At 56.7% G+C, this 19,047-nt stretch overlaps 1 protein-coding gene across 6 annotated transcripts in view; it reads left to right on the top strand.

Annotated features, from left to right (window-relative positions):
* CACNA1B (calcium voltage-gated channel subunit alpha1 B) overlaps nt 1–19,047 on the top strand; it is a 213,472-nt gene extending 194,425 nt beyond the window's left edge. For 5 of the 6 annotated variants that reach the window (XM_086323921.1, XM_086323922.1, XM_086323923.1 and 2 more), the window contains 10 exons: nt 1,898–1,994; nt 4,765–4,873; nt 9,141–9,248; nt 9,693–9,805; nt 10,651–10,778; nt 13,463–13,595; nt 13,740–13,856; nt 14,994–15,201; nt 15,434–15,684; nt 16,031–19,047. In XM_086323921.1, coding sequence (XP_086180047.1) covers nt 1,898–1,994; nt 4,765–4,873; nt 9,141–9,248; nt 9,693–9,805; nt 10,651–10,778; nt 13,463–13,595; nt 13,740–13,856; nt 14,994–15,201; nt 15,434–15,684; nt 16,031–16,567 — 1,801 coding nt within the window. In that variant the 3' untranslated portion in view covers nt 16,568–19,047. Of the gene's footprint in view, nt 1–1,897; nt 1,995–4,764; nt 4,874–9,140; nt 9,249–9,692; nt 9,806–10,650; nt 10,779–13,462; nt 13,596–13,739; nt 13,857–14,993; nt 15,202–15,433; nt 15,685–16,030 lie in introns of those variants that run through there. The other variant, XR_015136010.1, reaches the window with a different exon arrangement.

Raw genomic sequence — 19,047 nt, 5'->3', positions numbered from 1 at the left:
GCACCGAGGGCGTGAGGGAAGAGGCTGTCAGAGGGCCGATGAAGGAGACCCAGGTGTAGACAAACCAACAGCGTGCTGAGTGAAGTGGACGTTCTGGCCCGACACTGTCTGCATGGAGTGTCTCCTGCCTGCTGGGGGCTCTGGAGATTGTCGGGTTGCCGTGTCTCCTGGGTACTCCGTCTGTCCACCCCTGGGCCCCCAGCTGGGCGCTGCCTGTCCAGCCTCCCCCGACTCCACCTCCAGGCAGCGCAAGGCTGGGCGGGTGGGATGGGCTCCTCATGCCTCCGTTGCCATAACCTGTGACATTTCCTTTCCCGTTGCCAGATTCATTATGAGGGTACGTGCAGTTTGTTGCGCCACCCGTTGGCTTAGGGAAGAACTGCCCTCGTACATTGGCCTACAAGGTCTGCTGCTTCAGAGCCTCCATCCTGCATACTCTTCCCTGCCCACAGTGCAGACACAGCACACACTCCCTGTCTGTTGCAGAAGTGACGACCCCTCTTGCTCCTCCTGCCCTGTCCTGCCCACACTCCAGGCCCCTGGACGGTTTGGTTTCCCTGACCCCTCCAGCTGGCTGGGGGCAGGCAGCTCCGTGAAACTGCCCACAGAGCTTTCTGCTGGGCCCTGAGGACGAGGACCAGCCGCTGGTGGGAGGAGGGGGCCAGGTCCCACCCGTGCCGAGGAAGTGGCCATCTCACCCAGATTTGCCTCTGCACTCTTGAGGGTGGACTGTGGTCACACAGGCCAGAGGCCAAGGGCCCCAGAGATGGGGGTACGGGCACAAGGAGACCAGGAACAGTGGCCCCAGCAGCCAGGGTTTCAGATTCCCGCAGAGGAGAGGAGAGGCGGTGGGGACCCAAAGACAGGCCCTCCTGCGTCACCTCTGGACTGATACGCTCGGCTGAGCCCCGGAGTCTTGGGAGGAGGACCAGACCCAGGACCATCTGGGGTGGATCCACCGGCCTGGAGAAGGCTGTTGCTCCTCTCTCTTGGGTGGCCTGAACCTGACCATATCTCTGGGAACCCAAGCAGGTCCCATAAGCAGCTGTCCCAGGGGTGGAGGTGGGGCTTCCAGCCTGGTGGCCAGTCTGCCTGAGGAGGTCACAGTCATCAACCCTAAACACCTACCTTGGTCTAGAGCCTCGTTCCATATGTTGGTCCCAGCCCTTCCTGGTGTGCTGTCAGGAGGCTGCAAGAGTGGCCCCAAGCCACATCCCACCCCAGCGACCCCAGCTCCGCAGTTTCCTGCCCAGCTCTGATCCAGCAGCAGCCCTGATCCGGACAGGGCTTGGGTATCTCTGGGCTTGTAGCAGGGCTTGCCCCCACGGACTTTGTCTGTAGAGCCTCGGGGCCCCCTGCAGAACAGTGTGGCTCCCACACTAGTTTTCTGGCCTGCTTTTAGGCTTTTCTCCAATTTTTCAGCCTCTTTGCTCACTTGGAAGCAAATTAGGCATGAAGGAAAGCTAGTGTTTCTGCCGTGGTTCTCCAGCCAGCTTCTTTGGTCACCGGACAGCTGTCTTCCAGCTGGCATGGTGAAACAGCTCTTTTCCAATTTGGCTTTATCCATGGCTTCTGAAAGTATAAAATCAGAGTTGACAACCCAAAGCCTCCATGATGCGGCCTCTTTCATCTCTCCATGTTCACTAGCTCAGATGCCCCCTGCTCACTCCCTGCGTGGGCCCAGAGTGTGGAGGTGAGGCTGGGGGGCTAGGAGGGGGTTGAGCCCCCTGACAGAAAGCCCTCATTTTGCTTGTTTTGACTTCTGGCATTTAATCCGACACTGGTTAACTGGCTCTGTTTTCTTGTCTGCTTCCTCCCCCGCCCTCCTGCCGTCCCCCTCCCGTGGACCCCTCCTGTGGACCCCACTCTGCCTCTGTCCTATGGGCCGGGTCTCCAGTGGGCGCATCAGTTACAATGACATGTTTGAGATGCTGAAACACATGTCCCCGCCCCTGGGGCTGGGGAAGAAATGCCCTGCTCGTGTTGCGTACAAGGTAGACCCCACCCCTGCACCCCACAGGCTGTCTGTGCTGGGCTCCCATCTCTTCCGGGGCTTGTCTGTCTGTCTGTCTGCTGCTCTACCATCTCTCTGTTTCTTTCTTTTCTCTGTCCCAGCCTTCTCCGCTTCCTTCCCAAACAGAGGGAAACAGGCATGTGAAGTGTCTCTACACTGGCTGCTTGTCCCATAGGGCTGCCCCTCCGAGAGCTCCCCAAGAGGCTCAGGAAGACGGAGCCAGAGCCCAGCATCTGCCTTTTCTCATTCCCTTCTCTTCCTCAGAAAGGAGGGGACGGACTAGCTTTTAGACAGAGGCTGTTTTTGTTCTGAGCCCAGGACCACACTCGGCCCCTCTGTCCCCCAAGCCTCTGATGTGGGCAAAGTTGTCCAGCCCTCAGTGTCTGGCCCTGCAAGGCCTCTGCAGGGTGCACCTGTGGAACCCGCGCCCAGTTCTGCATGCACTGAACTTGGCGGGCTGTGGAGGGAGTATTGCCTAGAGCTTCATGAGTCCCTGGGGCCTTAAGAAGGAAGGGTGCTGGAGAGAGGCATCCTGCCCTCGTTCCTGGACCTCCAGAGGGTCCTGTGGGGTGAAAACAAACTCTGGGGCCTGGCTGGTCCCATGTCCCTCCCCCTCTGTTGCTGAGACCCAGTGGGCTGAGCTGCAAAGAGGGGGTACACTGAGGACACTACCAGGCCTCCCCCTGGGAGCATGAGCAGGCCACGTGGCCCATTCCCAAGTCTGCTCCTGCCTGTCCCTGCATCCCCAGTCCCCCTCCGTGGTGAGTAAGCACTTTCTGTCCCCCTAGCACTCCCCGCCTGAGAGCCCTCCAGCAGCCCCAGTGGTTACGTGACTCAGCCAGCACCGATCTGGAGCCTAGCTGCCATCTCCTTGTCTCTGAGCAGGCTTCCCATAGAGCTTTCGTCTCTCTGGTTCTGTCCACATTGTCTGTTTCTGTGCTCTGATTCCGGGCTTGCATCTATCCCCTGGCTCAGCACAGCCTCTGGGAGCTAAGCGGCTCCTCCGGGCCATACGTGATGCCTCTGGTGCCCTCCTTGGTCCTCCCCTGCCTGGCATGCGTGTCGAGTCTGCCTGGAGGCCCTGCATGCAAGGCTGTAAAACACTGTCCTCAAGGAGAGCTCTGTCCACACCGACAACTGGGCCAGGCTAGGCAGGGAAGGCCGTGGTGGGATAGCCTTTGGAGTTCCTTCCTAGGTGTGCTGGCCAACTCCAAGGTTCTGGGCGTGAAGAGACCAGGGAAGAACTCGAGTTTAGTGAGAGTAGATGGTCTTGGTGAGTTGGGGAGGGCCCAGGAGATGAACAGACTGCCATGGCCAGAGGGTCTGGGCCCAGGCAGAGATGCCTGTGTGTTTGCCCTGGTCTCGCCCCTCTGCTGCTCCCAAACGCCTGGCCCTTTGAGGCCTGGGCAGCAGATGGGGGCTCTGGGAGAGGTGCCCTGGACGGAGCTCTCCTCTCTGGGGAAACACCTGCTTGTTCCTCCTTCATGCTACCCCTGACTCCCTGACTGCCCTCGAGAGGGGTCCCTCTGCTGCTCCCACTGCCGTCGGTGCTGGCCTGCGGGAGCACTGTGCTCCGGGAGCCGTGTGTGCCACACAGGTGATGAGGGAGGCCCCAGGACCATGACTGGAGGTGCCAAGTGGGGCTTTGCCAGCATTAGGGGACAGAGTATGGGTCTTGTCTCCAGCCACCTGCCCTCCATCAGGCTGCAGACCGGATTGGTTCCAGAATGCTGGGGCTAGAGTGGCCCTACCCAGAGAAGGGACAGAGAGGCTGCCCTACCACGTGGTTTAGGCTTGGCAGAGGACAGCATACCCCATGGGGTGGCCCTGTACCCCCACCTCTAGCTCCCATGCTGGTAAGGAATAAAGAGGCTGCTGGGAGAGGACAGGAGGCCGCAGTGCCCCCAAGGGCTCCACTTGGCCAGCAAGGTGGCCACCCCATGATCAGGACATTCCAGACACATCTGAGACCATTTTCCTCCTGGAGATCACCTAAGTTCTTAAAGCCTCAGGCTCTGGACAGCTGCTGGTTATTACCAGAGGATTTTGGTACAGACACACTCCTATTTCCAGCTGTTCTGTCCTAGAAAATGGAAGAGAGGGAAGGGGGCTGTTCACCTAATGGTGAAACAAGGAGAAAGCTTGCACAGGCCCAGTCTGGTTGAGCGCTTGTGTCCCTGTGGGATGGCCCTGGGCCCCTGTGCAGCTGGCCGAGCCCGAGTCCCTTGCGGTCACATCTGTCGGGTCCTTCCCCCGTAAGGAGCTGGTCTCTAAGACTTTCCTTGTTGCCTTGGGCTGGTGCCATTGAGCATCCTTCCCTAGCCCCTGGCTAGGTGGTGAGGCACAGAGGCCATCCTGGGGCTCGTGTCTCCTCACTGGGAACTGGCCTCCGAGCCTGCGGTCCTGGCTGCCCCACCGCGTGCCTGATGCTCCTGTCTGTGGGCTGTCCCAGGGGTCCTGCCGCCCAGGCCCCTGCAGCCTGGGCCACACGCTCGTTCTATCATGGGCAGTGGGTGGCGTCCCTCTGGCTGAGACATGCCTGTTCTTTCAGAGGAATCCAGGCTTCTGGCTTGGCTCCATTGGACAGCATTTACCTGGACTGCTGTCTTTCTGTAGCCGAGGGAATCCTCAGCTCAGAAGAGGGTAGGGGCCAGGGATAGTGTGAATGCTGGCAAAACTCCCGTCCACCCAGCGTCTCCTGGTCCTGGGAGCCCTGGGAGGCCCGGCCTGATTTGCCCCCTTATCCCCAGCGCCTGGTTCGTATGAACATGCCCATCTCCAATGACGACATGACCGTCCACTTCACATCCACGCTGATGGCCCTCATCCGGACTGCATTGGAGATCAAGCTGGCTCCAGGTGAGAGAGGCAGCCTGGAGGGGAGGGCCCAAGGCAGGGCCAGGTGACTGCGCCCCCGCCCCGCCCCGCCCCCACCAAGAGCACCCCAGGCAGCTGTGCAGGGCGGGGAAAGGGGCCTGTCCGGATGGCTCCTTGTCAGACACTGAGCTTGTCTCCTGACACCATCCTACACGTTAGCGCTGCAGTGACCCCATTTTCGTGTAAGGACGCTGAGGGGGAGTGAAATTGAAAGACCCCGGGTTACCCATAGTCATGCAGCTGGAATCTGCGTCACATGAGCCAGCGCCCCTCACAGGTGAAGAGCACCCCTCCCCCATCGTGAGCCTAGTCCCCACCTCAAGGCCTCTCCTGGGTCCCCGACAGGACCGCGAAGCCCCCACCAGATCAGGGAGGAAACGGACCTCCCGCTTGTCCTCCTCTCCTGCCGCGCTCACGTGCTGACTGCTTCCCCTTCGCAGAGAAAATGGAGGGCCCTCCCCCTATGTCGCTTCCTCCTGCATCCGTGCCCTTGAGCTTGGCCCTCTCTGGTGTAAATGGGTGAGCTGAGGCCAGTCCCCCTCTTTGCACTTCTGTACTACTTTCATCATCTACCCTAGGACGTCATGCCCCTAATTCTGTATTCTGTTTCTTGTCCTATCAGCTTTCTCTTCTGGGTTATTTCTATCCGTGTATAAATGTGCTGTTATTTTTCCTGTTTTTAAAAAGTTCTCCTCTTCCCCTAACCCCATCAACTTCTCTGTTTTTCTTCTTTCCTTCCTAACAACAGGACAAATGGGTCTGCATTGTCTCTGGTTTCTCCTTTCCTAGTCTGCAGTCCAGCTTTCACAACACACAGCTTCTCTGGCACTGCTCCTGTCAAGTTCTGCAGGGACCCCCCTGCTTCGTGGCCTGTCCACAGCCTGTCTGTAGTAGTCCCTCCCTTTTGTGTAAACCCCTTGTGCCTTTTTTCCCTGTTTTTCCCCAATCTCTGAAGGTCACTGAGTGCTTCAGACACGCAGTCTCTCCTTTCCCCATGGCTTTACTGCTGTGAATCCCAGTTCTGGATTTTCAGTCCAGGCCTGCTGCTAAACCCCAGGCTTATACAGCCCACATGTTATTCGCCAACTCTGCTCGGAGGCCCAATAAGCATAGATACTCCCCAGATTCCTCCCTGTCTCCATCAGTGGAAACACTCTTAGAGTTACTCAGGCCAACACTTTGGGCATCATTTTTATCTCCTACTTTTTTCTTATCCTATTTCTGATCCATATTTCTGAACCCTTGCAACATCTTCTGACTCCACCTTCAAAATACACCCAGAATACGATCAGTGTCTGCTCTCTCGTCCTGCCCCCTCTTGGTCCGCATCGCTGCCTGTCAGGTCTTGGCTGGGACTGTTGCAGTAGCCTTCTCACTGGTCTGCTCCTGCCCTTGCCTCCTTCAGTCTCCCTTCAACACAGCACCCAGGATGGTCATGCTGACAATCAAACCAGTAACATTAACACACTTCTAGCTAGCCTGATCACAAAAAGTAGAAGATAAAAATAACAAATATAAGGAACGAAACAGGGAGCATTGCTATATATCCTCCTAACATTAAATGGATAACAAGGAAATTTTATGAACAACCCTATATGGATAACTTCAGTAACTTAAATGGAAAAATTCCTTGACACAAACTATGAGGCTCTTTCAAAAATAGATAACCTGAAAAAAGAAAATAGATAATCTGAGTAATACTGTATATATTAAATAAGTTAAATTCATAGTTAAAGATCTTCTAAGAAAGAAAATCATGGGTCCAGTTGGCTCCATTGACGAAGTCAACCAAACATTTAAGGAGGAAATAATTCTATACAAACTCCTCTAGACAACAGAAAAAGAGAAGATAGTTTCCAATCTATTTTATGAGGCCAGCATGACTCTGATACCAAAACTAGACAAAGACATTACAAGCAAAAATGATCGACATTCCTCATGAAGACAACAAGGTTTTCAGTGACTGTTAGCAACCTGAATATGATGACTAGGATTTATCCCAGGAATGAAAAATGCAAATTTGAGCTCAATTAATACAACTTAATATATCAAAGAAGAAAAACTAGATGATTATCTCAGTAGATGCAGAAAAAGCTTTGACAAAACTCAGGGTCCACTTATGATACACAAATTCTACTGTAAACTAGAAATTAAAGCAAACTTCTACAGTCTGATCAAGGGTATCTATGACAAGCCTACAGCTAATGACATGCTTAACAAAGAAGCCTGACTCCTTTCCCCCTAAGATGAGTAACAAGGCAAGGGTGTCTGCTGTCACCATTTCTGTCAAATATCATACTTGAGGTTCTAGCCGTTGTGACAAGTCGAGAAAAGACAAGAGGTGTACCAATTGGAAAGGATGACAGAAAATTGCCTGTGTTCATGATTGACATGATTATCTATGTAGAAAATCTCAAAGAATAGAATAAAAAGTTAACAAAACTGAAGCATCTACATGCCTAGGCACATGAAGCATTGCTGGAGCCACTGAAACCTAGAAAGAGGCAAGAAGGCACTTCATTAGAGCCTTTGGGGGTGACCACAGCCTCGCTAACGCCTTGTTTCTCTGGCCTCCAGAACTGAGACGGTATATTCCTGTTGTTTAAAGCTGTAAACGGAAATTACTAAAACTGAAACATGAGTATAGCAAGGTCAATATATAAAAAACAAGTATATTTCTATGGATTAGCTATTGAAATTGAAAAATGTTCCACCAAAATCATCGAATATTTCTATATTGCTGGCTAACTCTAAAAATACATATGCTAGCGTGTATGCTGCACATTTCAGAATATTGACCAAAAGAATCTTCTTTAATAAATAAGCCATGTTCTTGCCTTGGCAGACTCAGTATTGTCAGTTCTCCTGTTGATCAGTCATCCCGGTGACAACGCAGAGTCAACGTCATCCCAGTCAAAATCCCAGCAGGCTTCTTGAGATGAGATTTATAAACTGACCCTAAAATATACATAGAAAGCAAACAAACTTGAATGACAAAAACAATTTGGAAAGAAACGACAACATTAAGCACTGAGGAGAATGCAGAAGACGTGGGTTCTTGTGTCCTAGTGCGGACGCAGTGGTGTGGCCGCTTTGGGAAAGTTCCGCAGGTCTTTATCGTGGGGCCCAGCCATCCCACGCCTAAGGGGGATGACGTGAAAACACAAACATGCAAACCTCTACGCTGATGTTTGCAGCTTTATTCATAATCACCCAAACTATAAACAACTCAGGTGTCAACCAGGTGGTCACAGATAAGCAAACTGGTGTTTTTTTGTGATGAGACAGTTCTCACTCAGCAACTGAGAGAGAGGTCATTGACGTGTTGGCATGGGTGGGTCTCAGACACATCCTGCTGGGTGGAAGGTCAGATTCGACAGCCAGCATATTGTGTGATGCCATCTGTATGACGTTCTGAGAAGTTGAAATAGTAGAGACAGAAAACACATTGGTGATGCCAGGGCCCTGGAAGGGGTTGAAGGGGTGGAGCACAAAGGGCGCAGAGGGAGTTGGGCAGGAGTGCCATGCTCCTGCCTGGATCGTGCTGAGTCCCCAGCTGGGTGCACTTCACAGAGTGGAGGAACTAACAAGGAGAGTGTTCTTGTAGATAACCATATCTTAATAACCGTGGTGCCTGAAGAAAGTTAGATCAGAGCACAGCATCCCGCTGCGGCTTCCTCTCTCAGCAGCACCCCCCCCCACCACGTCTGCTCCTGCTGCCACGGCCTTGCCCTGCTGACTCCCTGGCCGCCTCTGTCTCCAGGGTCCTGTGAACACGTTCCTGACTGCCCACACTGCAGCCCTCCTGATGATTCCCATCCCTCCCTCCTGGTTTCTCCTGTATGCAACTTACTTCATTTTTAACTTATTGCTACTGTATTGTAGATTAAAATCATGCGATTCCTCAGGGCAATTTCTTTTGATTTTGTTCCTTCACCTAGAACAGCACCTGTCATTTGGTAGGTGCTCAGTAGATTTAATGGAATGATGAATAGATGGCTGGAACACTGAGGCGTGCCTTCCCCTCCCCACTCCTGCCCATCACTCCTGCTTGCCCACGCACCCTCGCTCAACCTCGTTAGACACATTTTGGCTGGGAGCTCTCTGACCAGCCCTCACGGCAGTGCTTCTTACTCAGAAACTTTCCCCCAGGATCAGGTCTCTCCCCACCCACCTCTGCCTGTTCCCCTGCGGGGCTAAGGGATGGCTCCTCACAGCCCTCCCTCTGCCCACCCTTGTCCTGCCCCAGCTGGCACGAAGCAGCATCAGTGTGACGCAGAGCTGAGGAAGGAGATCTCCTCCGTGTGGGCCAATCTGCCCCAGAAGACCCTGGACTTACTGGTGCCACCCCATAAACGTAAGTAGGGTGAGAGACTCACCCTGTCTGCCCCCTTTGATGCCCCACTCAGAGGCAGAGCCGAGAGTCCTAGGTGAGGGCAGCTGTTGCGTCACCTTGGAGAGGAAGGCTCAACCTCCTTGATAGCCCAAAACTCTGGTCTCCACGGTGGGGGCACAGGGGTTATGGGAGGAGATACCGAGGCCATATTCCATTGAGTAGAGTCACCCACACTCTTCATGTGGGGACTTCCCTGCAGAAAATCCAGGGAAATAGGAGACCCCTACAGTTGGAGCGGCCAGGACGACATCTGGGGTTAAACTGAGCTGCGCTTTGCTGGGTGGAGCACGGCAGGGCCTGGGGAAGGTCAGTGCAGCTCCCGTCCTCGGGTCCAGGAGTCTTTACCCAGCCTCCCCGCGTGTCCCCTTTCTCTGTATTCCCTCCCTTGCCTGTCGTGCTCTCCAGCCGACGAGATGACGGTGGGGAAGGTGTACGCAGCTCTGATGATATTCGACTTCTACAAACAGAACAAAACCACCAGAGACCAGATTCACCAAGCTCCTGGAGGCCTGGCCCAGGTACTAGTTTCCAGGACTCCCAAAAGTAACCCTGAGACTCTGGCACCTTCTGCTGTGTGGCAGCAGAGGGGACCCAGCCCCTTCTTGGAGAAAGTGCTGCGGGAAAAGGAAGACGAGAGGTTCTTGTGGCTGCCTCGCCAGCCCCCAAAGTCAGAAACCCCACCCAGTCTGTGCTCCTGTTGACTAGTTGCCTGTTGCTGTTAGGGAGTCCCTCGTGTGGAGAGCTAGTCATGTCCAGGGCAGAGATGTGGGCTGAAAACGGAGGCTGCAGGCAGTGCTGCTTCTTTGAAGAGTACTTGAGGTCATCTGGGAGGGGCACACAGGCAGGGCCCCCGACAGCCCGGTGTCATGAGGGTCCCACTCACCTCAGAGTGGGGTGGTTTGGGGCCTGTCTTCCAGAGGTCATCCTCCAAAGATGACGACTTCATCACAGCCCAGACCTTGAGCGAGAGTGTGTAGACTCTCATCTCTAAAGTTGTGCGGTGTCCAGAGCTTACAGGACATTCATCCCTGGCATGTGAAGTGTCTGGTGCCCACACCCCAGCCCCGAAATCTCCAAATTCTTCTCAACCTTCAAGTCTAGTGGTCTCTGCCAGGCAGTCCAAGTTGATGATGATGTCCTGTCCCCGAATTGTGTAGGAAGGGAAGCTGAGGCTCCAAGGAATGAAAGGACTCTCCTGAAGTCACTTACAGGCCCAGTTGGGAAAGGGCTCCTGATGGGCACAGGGCAGGCCCAGGGATCCTCTTCCCGTGCTGGGGGGTCCGGGCAGGTGGCCAAACATGGCGGTGCCCTTGTCCACTGTGCCTCCCAGGCCTCAGAGACCCCTCCCCACGTCCTTCTGCAGATGGGCCCCGTGTCCCTGTTCCACCCCCTGAAGGCCACGCTGGAGCAGACTCAGCCGGCTGTGCTCCGAGGAGCCCGCGTTTTCCTTCGGCAGAAGAGCTCGGCCTCCCTCAGCAACGGTGGGGCAGTGTGAGTGCCACCAGCAGGCGCGGGGCGGGGACGGGAGGAGGGCAGGGCTCCCGGGCTCCACCTGCTCTCATCCCTGCTGCTCCGGTGTCCATCCGGGGTGCCCGGGGCTCCTTCTAGCAACGCTCCAGGACGGGGAGCCCTCGGGTCTTATCGCCACCCACCTGCACCCAGTGCCGCCAGAAGGCTTTACTGTGGGTCCAGCTGGTCGAGGCGGCCGCCAGAGCTGGTTCTGTGGGTGATCTGAAGCTTGCTGCTGTAACGATAGACAGGAGCTCTTATAGCACTGGGGGCACCTGTGCTGGACAGCCTGTCACTGCAGCCTGGGCCCCCCACTGTGTGCTCCTGCCTCTCTGTCGGGTGAAGGCTCCCCATGCTTCCTCACTGGCCTTGGTGGCCTGCAGACCATTAAGAAGCTTCTGTTTCCACTCCAGCTTCTCACCACTTTTTGGTAATGGCCATTTAGTGTTTTCATCTTTCTTTAAGAGACTTTCCCCCTCAGATCTCCATTTTGGTTATATATATGTGTATATAAATCTTTGGCTGTGCGAGGTCGTGGGTGTCCCATGTTGAGTTGTGGTGAAGAGTCCTGCCGATGCAGGAGACGTGGGTTCCGTCCCTGGGCTGGGAAGATCCCCCAGTCCATAGGGTTACAGAGAGTCAGACACAGCTGAGCAGCAGAGCACGCGCTCGCGCTGGGCCTTGGTTGCAGCATACAGGCTCTTTATTGCGCCATGCGGGGTCTAGCTCCCCAGCCAGGGGTTGAGCTTAGGCCCTCTGCACTGGGGCCTCAGAGTCTTAGCCACTTGACCACCAGGGGAGTCCCTCCATTTATGTCTGCATTTTGTAGCCAAATTGGTAAGATCCTGCCGTATCATGTAACTCTTGGTACTGACCCTCAGCAATTCTTGGTAATGACCCCAAAACCAAGTGCTATGGAATAGCAGGCACCATGGGACTCTGGCCGAGGCGCAGAAGGTGGTGCCAGGCTGAACTGCACTAGAGGGCAGGGCTCTCTCAGCCGCCCTCCAGGCCAGGGCTCCTACATCTGCTAATATCCCATTGGCCAAAACAACGTGTGCTCTGCCTCACTGGCAGGGGCCGAGGGTGGGCCTCACACCCATCTGCTGTCCTGGAGAGCAACATTCAGCAGCAAGCATGGCTAGGCTCCCGGTTTCTTCCTCTCCTGTGTGTGTTTAGGACACTTGTTTGCAAGCCAAGTTTGGGTTCATGGGCTGCTGGCCATGTAGCTTTTGCTGTGCAACAAACTGCCGTATTGAGGGAGCCCACCTGGCAGTGCTCCAGACCTGGTCCTGGGTCAGGATGGCTTGGGTCCTGGGTGCATCTGTACTGTGAGGCCAGAGAGCAACCCGAGGGGAAGTGCAGGCTGCGGGCGTTCAGGCCTCTCCCTGTGCCCTGTTGGCCAAAACAGGTCACAACCCAGGCCCAAGCTGGGGGGATGGGGGCGGGCGGTGGCACTGCAAGGCCCAAGTCCAGAGGTCGAGAGGCCACAGGACACCGGGAGAACCTGAGCTCAAGTGGGAGCACTCCCGCAGGAACACCATGCTCCGGAAGAGTGCCGGTGGGCCCCGGGGCGGCGGCCTTTCTCCATGTCGGTTAAGATCCCGTTTGCGCACTTAAACAGTGGATCCTGAGTGTACATGTGTGTGTCGGAGGGGGTGGGGTGGGGAAGTGTCTTTGTGGACTGATCTGAGCTGAGCTTTCGGTTCAGGAGAATGAGTGTCACTTTCGCCATGGTTATAATGTCTGCACAAGTCAGTTATACCACTTTTTGTTGCACTGGGGCCAGGCAGTGGGGGCATTTATTGAGCCCTCTGATGGGTGGTATCAGTGCCTGCCTGGCCTCAGCATGGTGTGGCCTCAGGGGTGACCAGGCCTTGGGGCCAGTGTCTGTCCTCTCCCGAGGCTGCAGCAGCCCCAGACACACAGCACAGGGGAGGTGCTTGCAACCTGGGGAGATGAAGGGTGTTCTTCTAAGAAACCCCAGCGATGGTGGGTCAGGTCCTTCGTGTGGCCAGCTGAGGTCATGAGGCGTCACCTCCAAGCTGAGTGTGATTGTTACCACTCACCCTGGGTGACGGAGACTGTGTGTGATGCTTCACTACATGTGAGAGCAAGAGAAACCCAGGCCAGTGCTGGGCTACATGGGAGACACACTAAACACCCTGAGAGGGCGAGGGCAGGCGGGCAGGCTCGTGTGCTGGGAGGGCCTTCAAAGTGGCCTCGCCAGAGGGGCTCAGGGCAGAAGGCTCGGGTCAGGGGAGTAGGGACGAGCCCTGCTTGTCAGGGCTGATGAGCTGCAGCGCAGGCTGCGTGCCTCTGCGTGTGTGCGTGTGGCCTTGTCCTCGTTGGGGACGATCTCTGCTTCTACCACACAGGTGAGCCCCTGTGTAGGCCAGCTGCCCCCGCATCAGGGTCTCCTCTCTGCCTGTCCACGCTGAGCCATGGCAGGCGGTCCACTGTACCTGTACCTCCTGGAGAGGCTATTGCTGTGCCTCTACTTGGGAGTGGCCACACTCAAGGGGTCTCATCCCTCTGGGCTCCTTCTAGCCCAGAACAGGGTCAAGGTGGAGGTTCCTGGCAGGTGGAGCCTGGTTCTGGGTGGGAGCCAGGTTCTATGGCCCGTGGGCCTCCAGGCCAACAGGATGATCCTCTTTCCTCCATAGACAAACCCAAGAGGGCGGCATCAAGGAGTCTGTCTCCTGGGGCACTCAGAGGACCCAGGAGGTCCCCTGCGAGGTGAGGACACCCCTGGAGCGTGGCCACTCCACAGAGATCCCGGTGCAGACAGGAAAACCGGTGAGGGCTCCCGGGGCTGGGGTCCGAGGTGGGGGAGGGTGAGAGTGGGTGGGGGAGGGTGAGAGCAGCAGGCGGGCTGAGGCTGGGGTGTGGGGGAAAGAGTGGGATGGGGTGGGTGTGACTGGGGGGCTGCTGTACTCCCAGGCTGTGGACGTCCAGATGCAGAGCATGGTCCTGAGAGGCCCTGACGGGGAGCCCCAACCTGGGCTGGAGAGCCAGGGCCGAGCAGCCTCCATGCCCCGCCTGGCAGCAGAGACTCAGGTGGGTGGTCTGGGAGGGTTGGGGTCGTGGAAGGGGGTTGGAGCTGAGAAGACTTGGCATGGAGGAGCTTGCATCCCACGGGTGGGCTTTGCTGGGGTGAAGCTTCCCAAATGCACTGTGTCCAGGACACCCTCAGCCCCGCTGGAAACCCTCTGGAGGTGTTGTCAGGCCGTCTAGAGTCCTCACTGCCCACTGTGCTCAGCGCCTGTCTGGGCACCGAGGCCTGCAGCCCACAGGTGGCCCCATGGCCCCGACCTAGCCTTTCCCTCTCTCTGGGACATGCCTCTCCCTACCCCGAGCCCTGCCCCTCCCCAGAAATCAGTGCCTCCTGCAGCCACCCTGTCCCTTTCAGGGGGTGACCCTGTTCTTTCTCTGGGACACTGGACAGCCTGGCAGGGAAGCCCCTGGGTTGGGGCTGTGCACTGTGGGCTGAGTCCCTAGGCAGAGCACGCCTCTTCCAGCCCCTCCCGGCCCGGCTCTGCCCGCTGCTCAGCGCCCTCCTGGCCTGGCCGCCTCCCCTCGGTGCCACGTTGGTGCCCCCTCTCCCTCCGTGCTGCTTGAGCTTGACGGTGGCTGCGGGTGCGTGCGTTTCCACGAGTCTTGATTTCAGCCCTGGAGGAGCAGCTTCACAGTCCTGGATGGACAGAGGGCTGGCAGAGTGGTCGACCACGGCTGCCAAGGCAGCTCTGGGTCCCATCTGGGACCCTTCCAGCCAGGCCAGCAGCCCCTCTTCCCAGCACCTTCCCTGTCCTATAGGGACCTGGGCCTCACCTGGCTTGGGAGAGACAGACACATAAATGGCAACTTGTGCAAAGGGTGCTTTTGAAGAAAGGGTGGATCTCAGGTGGGGAAGAGTATTCCAGGGAGAGGGAAAGGCCTCACGGTCCCTGAACCCCAGACCCCCAGTGGTCCTCCCCAGGCCAGGCCCTCCTAGGCACCATCCTTCCCCCATCCCCACCCTCCTGGGGGCTCAGCCTGCCCTGTCTGGGGAGATACCCCAGCTTCAGGGATGGAGCCCCAGGCCCATTCCTCCCAATGGGATGTGTCCTGTGGTCTGCCAGCCCCCATGGCCTGGCTGCTGCCTGGAGGCTGGACCCCACTCTCAGGCTGTGAGCCCACCCATGTCCCCGCCCACAGCCACCCCCAGATGCCAGCCCCATGAAGCGCTCCATCTCCACACTGGCACCCCAGAGGCCCCACGTGGCTCATCTGTGCACCGCGGCCCTGGACCGCGCTCCAGCCAGCCAGGCCGCCCCCCCCCACCACCACCGCTGCCATCGCCGCAGGGACCGGAAGCAGAAGTCCCTGGAGAAGGGGCCCGGCCTGTCTGCAGACACAGATGGCGGTGCGTGCGAGGGGCTCTCGGGGGGTGGTGGCTCCAGTTGGGGTCCAAGAATCCCTGTGAGAACTTCTTCCCTTCTGTAACTCATGACCCCACGGGCAACCCTGAATGTGGAGACACGACCACCTCCCACCTTTCCCTGGGAACCCTGCTGGCCCTGAGGAACCGGGCCTGGGTGAGGTCTGTGTCCCCGCCACCCCAGCCTCTCGGCTGACTTCCACTCTCCCCTGGCCAGCGCCCTACAGCACCGCGGGGCCGGGCCCCCCGCCGCCCCCAGGGGATGGGGCAGCAGGCTGCCGGCGGGAGCGCAGGCAGGAGCGGGGCCGGTCCCAGGAGCGGAGGCAGCCCTCCTCCTCTTCCTCTGAGAAGCAGCGCTTCTACTCCTGTGACCGCTTTGGGGGCCGTGAGCCCCCGCAGCCCAAGCCCTCTCTCAGCAGCCATCCCACGTCGCCCACGGCCGGGCAGGAGCCAGGACCCCCGAGACAGGTACATGGGCCCCGGGACCCCCCATGCTCCCACCCGCATCCCATTCCCTCGGGCCCTGGGAGGGAGCCCTCTCCTGTCCTGGTTCCCAGGCCAGAGCCTGCTCCTGGCTTCCTGGCCTGTCCATCCTGCCTGGCGGGGCCTTGGCCTTCCTGCTCCCCAGTTCCTTCTTTCTCTCCTCCCCGCCTGAGATGGGCTGGGCTGTGCTCTCCTCTTCCCTGGCCCTGTGCCCAGCCCCTTCTGGCACTGCCCTCCCACCCTCCTGGGGCCTCCCGCTCCATCTCACCTACCTGCGCTCCCTGCCTCCCTGCCCTTTGATTTGGGTTTGCTCTGTTCCGCTTTCTTGCAGGGTAGCGGCTCCGTGAACGGGAGCCCCCTGCTGTCGACATCTGGTGCTAGCACCCCTGGCCGCGGCGGGCGGAGGCAGCTCCCCCAGACCCCGCTGACCCCCCGTCCCAGCATCACCTATAAGACGGCCAACTCCTCACCTGTCCACTTTGCCGGGGCTCAGACCAGCCTCCCTGCCTTTTCCCCTGGCCGGCTTAGCCGTGGCCTTTCGGAACACAACGCCCTGCTCCAGAGAGACCCCCTCAGCCAGCCGCTGGCCCCCAGCTCTCGGATTGGCTCCGACCCTTACCTGGGGCAGCGTCTGGACAGCGAGGCTGCGGCCCGCACCCAGCTTGAGGACACGCTCACCTTCGAGGAGGCCGTGGCCACCAACTCGGGCCGCTCCTCCCGGACTTCCTACGTGTCCTCCCTGACCTCGCAGTCCCACCCCCTCCGCCGGGTGCCCAACGGCTACCACTGCACTCTGGGGCTCAGCTCGGGCGGGGGCGGCCGGGGGCGGCACAGCTACCACCACCCTGACCAAGACCACTGGTGCTAGCCGCACCGCCCGGCGGGCGCGTCCAGGTGATGAGTTTTATCATCCGCGCTGGGTCCCGGGGGCGCTCGGGGCACCGAGGTGGGCAGCAGCCCTGGGAGGAGGGCCTGCCCTGTGTCTCCTCCTCCAGCGGGATGAGCGGTTTGTAGAGGGAGGTTGCTCCCTCTCCACCCCTCCCACGCTGCCTCCCTGGGTCTCGGCACAGACCCCGCACAGGACGCGGTTGTGTGTGCTGAGGGGGACCCGCTGAAGAGCCCAGCATCCAGGGTGTGTGCTGGGAACGTTCCGTAGGAAGTCTGAATCTCGTAGGGATCATCTTTTGTCCAAATGTGTGGTGCAGAGGAGCAGGCGAGACCTCAGGACAGAGTCAGTGGTAAACGGAGCAGGTCTCGTCAGCACCCTCATGCCCACAGTCCGGGCGCCCTTCGTACCTGAAATGGCAGAAAACACTAGAAACACGCAGACACGGCCTCTCCCGACAGCCGGCCCTCACAGGGACCAAACCTGGGCGACATTCATGATCCTGGTTTCGGTTTTTAGTCACAACACCCTTCGCTCTTTTGTCAACTCTATGTACTCAGTCAAAAAAGAAACACCCAGAATAATGGGGAAGGGAACAGTAACGAAACAGCAAAACATCCAACCTGTAGGAGGATCTCAGCCTTGCAGGACGTGTGTTCCTGGCTTGCTCGGGGAGATGCTCTGTGTCCAGTACAAGCGGCCAACAGGACCACCCAGCTCCCGCTGCTCTCGACCAAGTGCCTGACCTCCGAGCCCGTCACGCAGGCTCCCAGGGGCCCATCACCGCAAGCGGGCTTTGTGGAGACCACTCCAAACAGCAACTGAGCAGAAGGTGGACACGCTGGAGAACATGTAGAAGACGTGTAGATTGGTCGTAGCTGGGATGAAGTGGCTGTTGCCCCTTTTCCTCAAACCAGTAGAGAGGCTGCAGGGCGTGTGGAGAGAGGCCCGTGTCCGCGATCAGTCTGTTCTCCACTTGATTCTCAGGGATGCAGGGCGCAATCTCTGTAGTTGTGCAAATTTCTTTCCACAGAAGGCTTACTGGGGAGAGGCTGGTGCGAAGGGGGAGATGGCACAGTGGGGGCAGAAGTGCCCAGGTCTGAGCAGATGAGGGCGGTTGGGAACCACACTGAACCGTGGCTGGAAATTGGACCCAGGAGCAGCTCTGCTGTGGCTGCTGTGCTGGGTGTCGGAGCCCACCTGGCTCTGGCATGAGACCTGGGAAAGCAGGCAGCATAAGGAAGTCCGGCTTCAGGGCCACGTTCAAAACAGAAAGACCACAGTGAGGACGGGGCACATAAAACACCGGGAGACCCTTTGTTTTGTGAACAGAGGGAGTGTCTAGGTGGGCCGATTCCGGTGTGTGCTCCGTATTGTGAAGTGTGAGACGATCCGTCTGCTGGATCCTTTGAGCGTTCCCGTCGGCTTTCGCCCGTGACTCTCCTGAAGAAACTTGGTGTCTTGTGTGTGCGCGTCTGTGTGTCCCAGTGAGTGGATGCCGTTAACCCATAGGGCTATGCAACAAAAGACACACATTTAACAGAGATAAAACACACAAGACCGCCACCTGTTCTAGGGTTTCAGCATGATTGTGACCAAACCATTTTATAGAATTTCCTTACTCGAAGGCACAACACTCTGAAACTTTAAGATAACAGAGTATTTTACTCCAATAGAATACGACGAAAATCAGAATCTCTGTGCATGTGATCACTGGCTCCGGTTGCGAAGCAGAAGGATGTGTATCTTGGTACTGATGTTTTGTCTCTGGTCCCCCAGCCCATATTATTTTGAATGTATTCATTCTGTGCTGAACCATAGCTGCTTCCCCAGGCCATATTGGGCAGAGAATCCACTTTGCTACACCCACACAGCTTTGCTGGTTTGTCTGGATCCTTCCAGACACTGGAATTGGTGAAAAATTACAGAGAGTGAGGGAGAGACTGTGTCTTGTTTTCCCAACTCTGTGTTTTGTTTCTGTGCTGTCTCTTCTCAACTATCATATTTCCCTCAAAATCTCATAGTGAGTTGCCAAATTTGAAATGCATCAACCAGTTGTCTGCATCTGGAACCAGTCAAGCAGTGGCTGTAGTTTGAACAAGTCATGTGAGCATGTAAAATATATACATATATACATATATTCAAGTATGTGCATGAGATGTATATCTTCGTACTTTTTGATACAATGTATTCATTTGTTAATTTTTAATTATATTTGATATAAATCAAAGGTTTGTTGCAAAACTTTATATTTAAGAACAGTGTTAAAAAAAAAAGAGACGTCCCAACCATGCAACACAACTGGGACTCACTTTTAAAAAAATTCTGTGATTGACTAGTTTGCTGCCTGAGTAATATTTATCAGCCACACTTTGGATTCTGCTGTTGTTTCTACAATGACATTTTGTATGAAGCAAAGTCCTTGGATTAAAATAAAACTTAGCAAAAAATCAAAAACAAAA

Source organism: Bos grunniens, chromosome 11 (genome assembly GCF_055505025.1).
Source record: "Bos grunniens cultivar Pamir isolate PY7600 chromosome 11, Bosgru_T2T1.0, whole genome shotgun sequence".
Taxonomy (NCBI): Eukaryota; Metazoa; Chordata; class Mammalia; order Artiodactyla; family Bovidae; genus Bos; species Bos grunniens.
Note: the sequence above shows the minus strand (reverse complement) of the source record. Positions and strands in the feature narration are given on the sequence as shown.